Raw genomic sequence first — 14,151 nt, 5'->3', positions numbered from 1 at the left:
AGTAGTTTTGTCGTCATTCCGATACATGAGACATATTATTAATGAGACATAAATGATCTATTAAAAAGGGAAATGACACTGAAACACCACATCTGTGAAGTTTAGAATCCTTGTCTATGTAATTTCCACAGTGATTATAGTGCGGACAACATACCCCTCTCTGACTTCACCATGGTCTCTCCTTCCTCAGCAGGTTACCATGGCAGCAGCAAGAGTGTGACAGTCATGTGAAAACGAAGCTGATTGGATTAAAATACTTGGTGTGATCAGGGGTCAGGAATACAGCACATGTACTAAACACACAGTCTGGTTTAAGCCCGCGCACAAGCACATGCACACACATACACATACAAGGAGTGAAAAGGTTATATTAACTTCTCCACATTTATTGCTCCTCAAGAAGAAAATCTGAAGTGTGTGCTCATGTCAATTCATACTCGCCTATCTTGATTTTATTCGCTGTTTAAGAGATTGAAACAACCACAAGGCAACCCACCCACCATTGTCTTCTATGTCTTGTGCGATGTTAAACAAATAGGAGATTAAATGAACACAACCTTGACCATGACCTCCAGCCACTTTTTCTTAATGTTGCAGGAGTAGACAAGAACGCAAGTTCAGACAAAGGAGCGTTTCAATCATTGCTAGTATCGCTTATATCACGTGAGCTACCGGAATGCTAACGGTTCCTCTGTGTCCCCTGAACTACAAAAATATGATCTCATTAAGAGGGGGCCAAACTGTAGAGGAGTTTAATGGAAGATGTTTTGCGCCGCTCATTCTTACTTCTCTGAATACTCGCAAGAGTCAGCGAGTGACACTCTGACAGGATGTGACAAAAATGGAAATAACACCCTCCCACAAGCATTAGATTAACGCTTACTGCAATTTCATACGAGAAACCCTAAGACAAATTTAAAGAAGTGCATACAAAAAGAAGACTGTTTTCTTGTTAATCTGCTGCAAGAATTTCCAGCTTATGTCACCTCAGTTGCAACACTATATAAACATGAAAATCATCTTACTACTGTGTTAGTGAATTTAGCACTCCTTTTTGAAGTGTGCTCAGGAAGAAGACAACTAGAAGAGAAACTATTCGCATTTGCCTGAGGTTTGGACTTGAATCACATGAGTCACATGACTTGATAGTCTCCACAAGCCTAGAGGGTTGAAATGTCAATATAGTTATCAAAGAAAATATAAATAAATTGACCTTTTATTAAGAAAAACAATATTTTTGTCAATTTATTAAACTCGTGGATTTAAATGTTTAAATGTGTTTTTTTTCTCAGCAACAAATTAGAACTTGTTTAGGATGGAAAATCCATGTTTTCAGTGAGTCACTTCTCCTAACTGTTGACTTGAATCAAAACTTAAAACATCAAGACTTGCGACTTGTAAAACAATGAAGTGATGTCTCCTCTGCCGTTAGATTTTTTTGAATGAAAATAATAGCAGTTTGTTTTCTCCAGTATCAAACCACCATCCAATCTCATTCAAGATGCTTCCCAGTCTCCTCCTGGTCATCCTCTGTCCGTGAAGTCCACTTTCGTCTAATCAGCATAGAGAAGACCTGGGGAGACAGCAGTTGTATGGCAGAGAAGATGGTCATAAAATGCTTAGGGCCGAAAGAGGAAGTAATGGGACCTGGTGAGTTATTGCCCCCCAAACGTACACACCAGATCCTGGGAACTGAGAACTTCTCACAGGGGGGTCAGTGTGGAGGGTAGAGGATAGCTGATCTACAGACCTGGACCTGCTCTGCAGTCCGTGTACTCTTATCAAGTTGTCAAAGACTGACAATAACCAATCAAACCCTCAGCATACGCCTTAAAAATAGCAGATCTTAAAACTCTGTCATAGAAATACATGTAGTAAATTATCTTTTTCCCAGCGTACATATTTACCCAAAGCTCAAGCTGTGAGCTAGAATTGCTCTCTAGGTGTGTAAGACGATGCCATAAACAACATGAGTGGGAAGAGAAAAGTGTGAGAACAAGAGACTTTCACACACATACATGTCACTCATTGAGTGATTCTTCAGCTGCACACTCATATCTCTAGCGTGCATTCCTCAGGAATTGCATTCCTCGAAGTTTCTTAAATATCCCAGGCAAATATTATCATGTACAGTGAATTAATATGCTTTCAGAAGGTAACCTCTGAATCGTTTCCCATCATTTCCCATTCATCTCTATGTCCTCCATTGTTGGTTTATTAATAGTCATTTTTGACGCACATGGACACACACAATGCTGAGCTGAGCCTGTGAGAAAGGGAGGTCTGAAGTGTGAATTCCAGCCATGCCTGTCTTTTAGCAGCTTGTGAATTTATGATACAATTAGCCTTGCAAGATATGCCGAGCAAACTCACTTAGAGCTTTCAGCATGCAAGTTCAACACCAACACACTCCAAAAAAAAAAAACAAAGAAAAACAGCAAAACAAATGTCTTCATGAGTGTTTCACCCCAACCACTGAAAGAAGACTCTAGCACTGTTGAAAATTCAGTCTGGAAGAAATACTAAATAAAATCATTACCATATGTTTTTTGTTAAATGTGACTGTCTGCCTTGCTATTCCCATCCCATCTGTATGGAGAGCACCTAGCACTGTGAGTTTGACTGATCAACTTGACCTGTTGCCCCCCTTTGCATGGATCGGGACAAGATCAATAAAGATGTCAAAGTGTGTGACAGTATTTACTGTAGATAAATATGCAGCCCAAGCTTCATCTTAATATCTGGGAAAAGTACCTGGGGGATGATGAGAGCTGGCAGAACTGAAATTCTCAAATTCAGCTATCAGTCACAACAGAATGTGTGCATTATTTACAGAAATCAAAGGGTTTATTTACAGGTGTGTTCAACTACTTGATTACCTGCCCTCGCTCATATACTCGAGTCAGTTTAAAGACACCTATTGTAAACTATTACAGTCACTAATGCATTGTATTTGATTTTTGTCAGAAATCTATTGCAGCATATTTTAAGAGAAATCAAAGGTGTAATTTAGGGTAAAATTCGAGTGGTAATTTAAATATGGTTAAATTTTTTTTACAAATTAGACTGTTCCTGTTAAAACCAAGCTATAGTGAGAGTTGAAAACTTATTACAAAGTAACTTTTTTCACTGACATGCTATATAACTTCTGTAAGAGTTGCCATTAGTTGGACATTTGTTCCTGTCTTTACACAGTTAATTCCTTCTTGCTGCATCCAGTAATATGACATTATTCCCGAAAACAGCCACTTGTAGAGCTGAAAAATGCTCTCAGATCTCACACAAGAAGAATTTTGTATGCATGAGTGCATGCCTGTTCTGTCTGCATAGACCTATTTGTGCACTGATAAATCCTATCAGAATATTTCAAGTATGTTTACCATTCATTGCCCCAGGTGGCATGATGAAGTTTAACCTTGTGTGACTTTCATTTAGTGACTCACATATCAAACCGACAAATTTCATCTCATGAATTCTATTTTATGGCAACTGTAACTTCAGCATTGATAATTCAGTTTGGCTAGATGCTGTGTTTTCTTCTGAAGTTGTTTGTGACTTGGGAAGTTGGAATAGCATAGTGGTAATTTGAATGTGGGTGTGGATGAGGAGTATAAACCTTGCAAAATCCAGATGACAGTTCTTGAACTGTTATTTTCCCACAGTGCAGTATAAATAGCCTGCTAGTGTGGGGTGACGGCAGGCAGGCAGGGACGATCAAGGGAGAATCCCATCTACGCACGACACAGTCCTGCCCACCTGGCCTTGCCATAGTTCGCCTCACAAGAAACATACATATGGCCAGACTATTTCTCACACATTTCCCTTATCAGCTGTTCCTTCAACTGCGTCTTTTCCTAATCAGGGGAGTAATTCTGGGCCTTTTGCTGGCAAAATTCCCATCTTTCTTGCGGTAAAACATCATGTCTGGAGGATGTTTGGGGTGGCGGTCTTTCTATTAGTTTTTCCCCTTGATTCTTATATAGTTGCATCTTTTCAGTGAGTGTCTGGAGGTCACAGCCATTTGTTACTGATTACAGATAGCTGCATATTTATCTGTATGTGGCTGAAATCAAGGTCCATTTAAGAATAGGTGAACATAAAACCTTCAGTGATATGATTTCTCAGTGAAAGAAATGTCAGGGCAAATAAAAGGTCATTACAACATAGCGTATTTCAGCATGTATAAGTTTGAAAATTGAATTCCACCTCAGCCTGGATTTGATGGTGCCAAATTTTGGACAGGATTTTTTTTCACCACATGGTTATATGTATGTGCAGAGTTTGACAATGAAAGGCTGCACTGACCCTGTTTTATTGTAGTAATTTCTTGCTTCACTGGAAATCTGATTCTGCGAGGTGTGACCAAAAGCAGGATATTGGACATCACAATCATTTCAATAAAACATCTTGGTGAAATACTCTGACAAATACCAGTATAATGTTGTCCTATTGAAAATATATAATCTAGTCAAGTTTAATACATCTTTCATCCAGCTAACTTTTGATCTTATAGACACTTGCATGTTCACATGTCTAGGAATCTGCAATGAAGGAAAGACAAAACATGATAAAACATTTTGTACAATTGTCCTTTTGCCTTGCATATGAGATATAGCAAGGCAGTTCTTTCTTCAATGGCTTATCAGAATTGCCACCACATGATACCTACATAACTCCAAAATTTCTCACTGAGGCATTCATTCCTTATTTTGCATGAGAATATTTCAATTCAGTTGTAGGCTAAAGGATTTGAATGGGACATTTTGCAGTTTTACAGGGGTGGTCACGGTTATTGTTTTTTTTGTTTCTCTGTATTTTTCTGCCGTAATATACACTGTAATCCCTCTGCTTGATAATTTGTCAAATAATTACAGCTTTAGAGGACAAACTGTTTGGTCTCAGTAAATCAGTTTGTAGCTGTTGCATGAAAGAATTAAACTATGAAATTAGGCTTTAAATCAATGGATATGTTTTCATGATTCTCTTTTTAAATCAGGCAAATGTTTTCACTGATTCAGAGCCTTGTACCTCATTCATCATCCATGCTTAACTGTCTCACTTTTGACATTGGGATCATGTAACCTCAAAATTGCAAAGAAAAAAATTGTTAAATGTTTGTGAACTCTACTGTCTGCTGTGTAATACTAAATAAATAATAAAACATGTTGTTTTCTGTATTAAATTGTTCATCTGGTACTCTGAAGTCTTGTTGTCTGCAGCACAGCTTAACACGAGTTTGGTGACTCAGACACCCAAGTTGAATCCATACCATTTTTTGTCCTACTCGAATACAGTCTCTTTTAAAGAAGACATATTGCTCAAACGTAAACTGGCAAGTGAGACTTCTTCCTTTCTTGCAGGCAAGACAAGTCCATAAGAGACAAGGAGGTGATGATCAACCCTATATATACCCTCCTCAGTTTCCTGTCTCCCACATTCTACTGCACTCTGACTGCCCCTGCAAAACTCATGATGGGGGCACATGGAGCCTCAAAATGTCATATGCAGCATTTGAGGTTCATAAACTTGTAAACTCCCTTGTAGACTAAACTTGCAATATAAATGACGTTGGGTGCTTCTGTGCAAAAACAATCACAACAATGTACATGCCCCCAGGAGCAAATGAAGCAAGTGGAATCAATGAACAAGAACTATCTCAGGTATGCAACAACTATTTTTGCTGTCAAATCAGCTCTCACAGAGGAGTGAAAAGTGAATCAAAGGCTAATTTTATATACACTTCACGCTGACTCTCCTGCCATCTCAGAGTGTTAGGGTTGGATGATGTTCTTCTGGAACGACAGGTGCTAATTCAGCTTCCCATGGTTATCACGGCAAATGAAGATGGTGTGTTTATGGTCAAAGGGGGGGGGAGTATGTATACATGTACAGACACACACACACACACACACACACACACACACACACACTCAAACAGAGTCAAACACACTCCCTTTTCTGTGGTGTAATCAGTCTTTACTATCTGCCCCTCTGAACACCATGTTCCGCAGTATAAATCTAGTGTCTGACAGCTGGAGTCACACTGACTGATGAACTCCAAAGCAGTGTGAAGTGCCTGACGTAGATGAGAGCAGTTCTCTCACCAGCATGGCAGAGGTCAGTGGCTCTGATCCAGTTTCATGACAGCCCAATAATAAACTTACATGAATTAAAAGAAAAGGTTATGTGTGTAGTCCCTGTACATTTCTCAACACACAATAAGTATGTGTTTACCAATCAGTACTGCACAATTACCAGATACCGAAGGTACTTTATAGATGTGTTTAGGCAAAACAAAGCTGTGATAACCTTTTCTGCTGAATTTTTGTTCCCACAGCGTGAGTTTCAAATAGTCAATACTTTATTTAACTCCAAAGATACTTCAAAGATATCTGAAGTAATGATAAAATTGAGTCTATCCTAAGCTTTGATTTTCAAATGTTTATCTATTATTCCCTAAAGCTATGTCAGAGTTCTGTGATAGAATGTCCTTCAGGATTGCAGAGGCAAAGTGGATTTAATCAGCGTATTCTGTGCATGAGGCAGATCCACACCCCTCTTCATCCCATACTTCCCTGAGGACTGAAGTCCACATCTGGAGTGACATCATAAGGAAAATAGTGCTGCAGACAAAGTTACCCTACGAAGAGATTTGTATATTGGCCTTTGCAAGTCATGCTCCTGCTATGAACTATGGCTTTACCAAAGTGTATCACAGGAGAAGGGCTGATATCAATTTATCATTAATATTTTTTGTGACAACAAATGATTGAATAAAGATTCAGGGTGCACTCAAAAAGCCATGCATTGGTAGCAGTGGATTTGTAAGCTTTGGTGTCGGATAAAAAAGGGTTAATGCAAGACATGGTTTATCACCAGTATCTGACCAAATGCCTGAATACTGTTTGTTGTCCTGTGAGCACCTGACACCCAACCACGCATGGAGAGCAAGAGCTTGACATTGGCCACGGCAACAAAAGCATTGTCAATAAAGACCCCCGAGGAGATCAATTTGCTCCCTCTGGTTCCAGGACTTTCAGCAGGGTTGAATAGAGGACAGAGGGCCGGCCGCAGCAGCAGGGGGCTCTGCAATGTTTCCCTAACGGGGTGTAAAGACAAACAATCACTGGGATGAGACTCTGCGTTGTTATTGTGAATAGCAAGTGATTTACACCTGGATTGATGGATAAGAGATAATTAGTCTGGGATTGCTTTAAGTTCACAAACCCATTCTGGGTGTGTGTGTTTGTTTGACAGCTGGGCATTATAAATGACTGCTGATACATTTCCTGAAGACTCAAATACATTTTTTTTTCTTAACAGCAATTGCCCAACGAATCTCAGTGGATCCTTTGACTTGTTGTGCTCCATTGAGGAAATTATGCTTTGCATTTAGAGGCGAACGTTTTATATTACTGTCTAATACAATGCAATTCAGCAAGTCTAAAAACCAAATTCCAAACCGTGGACTGTTAATGTTGTACAACTACAAGCAAACAACGAAATATTTTAATGGCCAAAGAAGTTATTATTTTGTGGGATTTAAACGGGCGAAACATATGATTATATTGAATTATATTGGTAAAGACAATTAGTGGAAGAGTTCTACAGTGAGCCCTTGCTCAATCTGCCAATACGTTGAAAAGCCCAATCTGCCCCGATCACCTTGGTTGTAATGTCGTAGTAACATCAATTTAAAATCCGCCGTTGGGCAATGTGTTGTAATACAGAATGAGTGGAGAGGGATTTAAAAAAAGAAGCAAACAAAAATCGGGGGGAAAACCGTAAAGCTGTCGGGGAGGCGTGAAGAAAAGAGGAGACGAAAAGAAAAAAATCATTGAACGGGTCATCCAGGCTGCGAGTAGAAAAATGAGAAGAAAATTCCTCCGCTGCGGCGACACATAGGAAGAAAACTTCGAGTGTACTTTTTATTCTCGGCTCTGGGTATTATAACTGTGATAATCTGATGGTTTGCGTTATACAAAACATCGGAAGAAGATCCATGAAGTTTGAATAGTAATTTAACCCGCTTTAAATACGTTTTTCAGAACGACACTAGGTCCACTCCGACTTCAGCGGAAGGATATTGGTTTTTGTATCGTTACTCTGTGCCCTCGGTGAGTGACTATTGAGGTAGAGAGGTGGGAGCTTTTTTCGACTTCGCTGTTTGGCCAACCACAGCCCAATTTATGTAAAATTTAAGAGATTTTTTGGGAAGAAACGGTTGTAGGGTCGCGTGTTACACATGCGTACGATGTTGTAATTCGGCACGAAAAGTCGTTTCGTCGAAATTGCGAGCCACTTCTTACGAGGCTGAGAACTAACCGTCCTGAGAGACAGCTCAGAATTTGGGCTGTAGACCTTATGTGGATTTTACAGAAAAATGGAGCACACACCCGGTTTCTCCTCGGGAAAATCTCTAGTTTTCGTCCTCTGTTTCGTTCAACTCTCACGGGGTAAGTATTTCGATATGACGACGCGGGTTTTTTTCTATTTCTTTTCCAGGAATTCGCAACTTGTCACGGTCACGTTTTGTTTCTCCTACATCTGTCTGACACCGCATCACTGCGCTGGAACGCTTGAGTTGAACTAGCCAGGTAGCAAACGTTGAAGAATTTACTTTTGGAAAACGTTAGGAAAAAAACACATATGCACAAAGTAATTGAGATCTTGAAGGCTAAGAGAAGTCACTTGATGCGTGATTGTTTTGTCAGGATTAGGTTTATCGTTCGTGTGGCCTTTTTAAAATAAAATCCAACGCTGTGTTTTTATGTGAACCCTTGTGGGGGGCTTGAACGTGTCGGTGTTCAGATTTTTATAGCGTCAAAATCTCTGGTCATGAGCAACTTCTGTTTTTGTATTTGTAGCACAAAGGGTTCTTGGATCAGTGCGGTGAATAAAAACCTCGATCCTTTCGAGCCTTTTCAAAGTCAAGTGAGGATTATTGTACGTCTGATTTTTGATACTATACCCTGGCCTCCAAGTGTGTTTAGTCTGAGTCCCACCGCAGCCCAGATGTGGAACCCTGAGAGCTGCAGAAATTCAAAATGGACACTTTAACTGCCCTGCTGGATAAGATAAGATGACAGAGGTGTAAAAGTGGATAAAGTCGTATACTATAGCTAAATACTTAATAAACAGGCAGTTCTAGAATTGTTTCAGGAGAAACCTTTTCCTTGTCTAAATGCATGTTCCCTTGTCAGGCGAGTGGCCTTACATTTGTGTAGGTTATCAAGGAAATACTGTCCCTCAAAATAGGGTTTTCTCTTGCCACACAATTCCATGTTAGTTTAATCTGACACTGGCAAATGTAGTTCTTATCTGAATTGATATTTTAAACAGGCCTAGCACAGTGCACTGTAATGTAATCAACGCCATTTGTGTCCTCTCGTTAAACTGTACAAAAGCAATTTCCAAAACACATATTTAAGGCTTGGGACATTTTTTCTTAAAATTTTGTATTTTGCTGAAAAAAAAAAGTTAAATTTAAAATGTCTGTGAGCTTTGTGACTGGAATCATTGAGGGGACATTTAAACAAAGAACAAGTTCAGTTAATTGAAGTCAGGGAGACTGACTTTTCAAAACATTGACAATACCAGGTCTTGTCAGTATTGTAGCACAAAAGTGCAGCATCTAACCTGTGAGAGGCCTCATTATCAAGACAAGACATCAGGGAGCTACTGACAAATTAAGTTCTAATTGCTTTTTGAGTTAGGGTGTTACAAATAGGTAAGGGGAATCTATATTCACACTCCACCTATTCATGCATTTTACAACGATTAATGTACAGTGTTGTTCTGTGTCATTAGTTGGTGTCATTGTTTACTCTATTCTGGTGTTGTCTCCCTTTACCATACAGTTTTTCAGTATTTATTCAAAGTTATCAGAATACAGCGTCATGATGTTAAGCTTTTCACCTCTTTTTGGTCCAGTTTCTGCTTTGAGAACTTTGACAATGCTGAGTAATTTGTTGGGTGTCTGTAAATGTCCCCGTGATGTTTCATTGAAAAAAGTTAATGATAGAGCCGATATATGTTGGGAGTCTTGTTTCTCGTGAGTTTTCATGGAAAGATAGATGACTTGTGGACAGAAGGCTTATGCACTAGAGGAAAAGACAATGTAAAAGTGCTGCAGGCGGTGCAAGGAGAAGCAGTGGAATGTTGTTGCTGTTTGACATTCTACCCTCCCTTTTTCTGTCTGTCTATATCTCATTCTGCCATCCTCTTTCTTTCTTCTTTTTCATGCACTTATACTAAACTTTAACATTAATATGTTTGATTTGTGTTGTGCACTTCAGGGTTCACTGCCACAATACCTACACATGAATAGTGTATTCTAATAACATATGGCCTTCATGTTGCTTGAATTAAGGTTTGACTCTTACATATGTGGCAATTAGTCATTTGTATTTGGCTTCATCTAACCAGATCAATTTGGATCTGTCTTGCTGTTGTATTACATAAATATGTAACTCCATCAATCTCTCCCTCCATTTATCTATCTACTGATCAGTGAGTCAATCAATTACATCAATCAGTAAATATAGTTGTCTTTCCATCTGTATTTTTCCAAATCTTGGTAATTGCGCTTCCATCGAGTTTTTTAGAAGGTCTGCAAAGCTTTCATTTAAAGCAGAGGGCTTGCATTTGCAGTTGGTAACATGACATTAACATCTCGATCTTGGTTAATGAGTGAATGAGAAAAAACATGCTGAGAAATGCTTTTTTTTCACCTGGGCAATGTCAAGCTATTACTACAGGTAAATTGTCAGTTTTCTAAAGTCCTTTGTGCATTGCACACTGTGCCTATTTAATTGAGTTCATATTCTTACACAATAAAACATATGCCATTGTTAATAACCTTGAACTTGTAAATAAACTGACCTGATATGATTTCACTCTTTCTTGATAAATTAATTGCCAGTAATAACATCACATGGTAATTTTAAAAAACTGCTTACAGATGGCTAGACAAGGAAGTGGTAACAATGCACTTAATCCATGATGTAACAGCCTCTTATTTTAACTTAACATTCTTACAATCAATGCAGGGACAATAAATGTTGCACTGATTCTTGAGGAAAGCCTATCAGTTCCATCTTTGTGCCACACGACAGAGTTGCCCCCCATGATGTGGGCATGGAGATGGTTGCATATATTTACTCAGTGCAAACAGCAGACAGCTGACAAGCGTATGCATTTCTGTTTGCGTGTGTGTATGTATTGCATTGTGGGAGCTGACAAAGACTGGCAATTGTGTGGCCCATGGTTTACTTGCATCTGACTTAAGGTGGAGCTTGGTGTGAAATGTGATTTATTTGTGCAATGCTTCAGCACTTTGCTGTAAACAAAGATATTTATTGAGCTGCTCATAACAGTGCATTATTAAGTGACCCCCAGCTGTACCCACTGCCTCGTGGGCTGTTTTATTAATGTAGCTCAACACATCCTCTCTGCTGCATTCTTTCAGCCTTTCACATTGGTTTCTTTTTTTCTTTATCTCATTCATCTTCTCAGTTAGATATTTTTAGGATCCAGTGTGTGTACAGATTTCATATGTACTTTCTTCTCTTATCAAGCCAAGTATTCAAAATTAGACTGACCTGGTGTGTGGCAGTCAAGATAATTGTTAATAATGTGGAAAGTAGTAAAAGTTAATAGTTGGAAACCTATGGTACTGCTCTCCAGATGTGGAGCATGTCTGTGTTTTCTGGCATGCCTACTAATGTGTTGTGGCATGAGTAATGTGCCTCTAGCCATTTTTGTGCACTCTATGGACTTACTGTACATGTAAAGTTAAGTCTTAATTTTTTTTTGTTGTGGAACAGGCCTTTATTCAGTTCCATAGTTTTAGTGCAATATCAATACAAGTTTTACTGTTCTTGGTCACTTTTGTCTTAATGTGGTGAACAAATATCATGAAGTAAGGTGTATGCCCTGCATGAGCCACATTCATTATTATTATTAAAGGAGGTTATGTTTTTGACTTCAAGGTCAAGGGGATTACAGAGTATTGGGTCTGCAATGTTGAGCAGGGTAACAAATTAACAGGAATTATAGCAGCCTGCATTCCCTGGCCAAACAGACTTGTAATCTTGAAGATAGACAGTCAGGTCAAATGTAGTAAGGCACTGTATCCATAAAGGCACAAAATGTATGAGGAGGAAGAAAATTCAACAGAATAGTTTAGTGAACATTTCCTTTATATACAGGTATTTATTATAGAGTATGCTTATATAGTGAGTCTTTTTTTTTTTTTAACATTTCTTATATTTAGAAGATTAACAAACCCAACAATTTTGGATCTACTCTGAATAAATGCACACGGTACATTGTCCCGTCAAAATTATGGGTGGGATCAGGACTGTGATTTTTTTTGAGTTTTTAATATTAAGTGCAATACTGCTGTAAAGATCCTGAGTCGGATTCAATAACAAGTGGAAAATTAGTTTTGAAAAATATGACACTTTTGCAGATCTTTTATTAGGAGGCTAAAAACAGTGTCAGTCAACCAGAAATTCTCAAATATATTATAGATGACCTTGCAGTCCAATTAAGGAAAAAGCCTTCCAGCTGTAGATTTCCTCATCATCTTAGGCCACATTTGTGAGTCTGTACAGATGTACCTAGCTGCGTTTTTTTGTGTTTTACTGATGTTTATGAACACACTATACTTGGTGTACTAGGTGCTCTTCTTCTCAGATGTGTTGCTACTAATAATGGTTGATGTATGTTAAAACTAAAAACAACAACAAAACAAGTGATAAGACAATGAGTCATTGATGTGTCCAATGTATGTTGCTTTTCTTGTTTGTTGATCTGACAAGTTGCCTAACAAAAGAGGTAAAAGAGTAATCCTCATGGTATTCATAGGCCTGTTCTCATGTGTCTGTGCACATTCAATGTTTTTAGTCATTGTAGACTGCTATGAGCTAATTCATTTATTGTAAACAATGCTATCATTCATGAAGAAAATGGGGGGATTTGAGTGAGATTAATGTTTGATTGATTAAACTTATCTTTAAATGATGCCTCTTATTTCCTGTTATCAACATGTACATTCTGGGAATACAACTTGGCAGCTGTTAAGTACAGAATATTGATTTTTTTTTTCATAGGATTTCATAGGACATTGATTTAAAAAAATGTGTCAAATAACAACATTTAAGTAAGTCTTGGTTGTTCTGTATCCATCATATTATATCAAAATATATTTGTCATGTATATGTTTCAATATTGTTACAAATTTGCACATCTGAGATTTTACGGAAACATCGGAAATACTGCACAAAAAGTTAGATCACAGAAAGTATGAAACTCTAACTAAAAAGTTAAGCAAGGGGAAAGTCCCTGAATAGCTCTTGTCTGCTTTCACAATTTCTGCACATCTGGCTTTCTGCACATCCTTCTTAAAAAACGTACAGTTCAGTTCCACCTACTACTGTACATTAATACTGCTGTATTCACTCTCCCACTTCCAATCATGATGAAACATGTCAAGCGTTTTAGTTGGGATATCAGGTTGATAATTCATAGGTGTCTCCCAAACAAGAATTTTCAAGGCCATCTGTAGTCTAGAGTGCAAGTGGTTACAGAAAAAGATAATTAATTACTGTCTCAAGATCCGATGGAACATTTAAGATATTACTTGTCAGTTGTTTTTCCTCTGTTTCATGTCATGAACTCCAAACTCTATCTGGCCTTGGAGCCTAAGACTTTGAAGCACCTGCTTGATTTGTTTGCTTGCTTGGTTTCTCTGCTTTTTGTGTGGGCCTGTGAAGCTTCCCTCAGGGTAAGGGTGTTTAGTTTGAGCCTCATCTCCCTCCTTCCATGCTGTGCTAAGGATATTTTATTGCAAGTTACCATGACGACTCTTTCCCCTGCTGGATCGTGACTTGTACAGCAATTCCAGGAAATTAGGTTACTTCCTCACTTAGTGCGAACAACTTCCTGTCCTCCGCTGTATGGACCTGTGCCAGGGCTTAGGGACACCCATTCGTGTGCAGTCATTGTCTGAAGTTTCATAATTACTTCCACATCTCAATCCTCAGTGATAAACCCAGTTGCCAATCCCTCTCACCTATTCTCTGACTCTCACACAACCCCCTTCAACTTATGAGATATTCTGCCTGTTAATTTTCCCCTCATGAC

At 38.6% G+C, this 14,151-nt stretch overlaps 1 protein-coding gene across 1 annotated transcript in view; it reads left to right on the top strand.

The window, feature by feature from the left end:
* The first annotated feature begins 8,109 nt into the window (after positions 1–8,109).
* The window catches only part of notch2 (notch receptor 2), a 50,876-nt gene continuing 44,834 nt past the window's right edge, over positions 8,110–14,151 (top strand). The window contains exon 1 of the mRNA XM_086161996.1: positions 8,110–8,456. Coding sequence (XP_086018122.1) covers positions 8,384–8,456 — 73 coding nt within the window. The 5' untranslated portion in view covers positions 8,110–8,383. The remainder of the gene's footprint in view (positions 8,457–14,151) is intronic.

This window comes from Fistularia commersonii, chromosome 16 (assembly GCF_037954325.1).
Source record: "Fistularia commersonii isolate RoL2024-O1a breed Wild chromosome 16, RoL_Fcom_v1.0, whole genome shotgun sequence".
Classification (NCBI taxonomy): domain Eukaryota; kingdom Metazoa; phylum Chordata; class Actinopteri; order Syngnathiformes; family Fistulariidae; genus Fistularia; species Fistularia commersonii.
The sequence above is the reverse complement of the archived record's forward strand: the minus strand, read 5'-3'. Positions and strand labels throughout refer to the sequence as shown.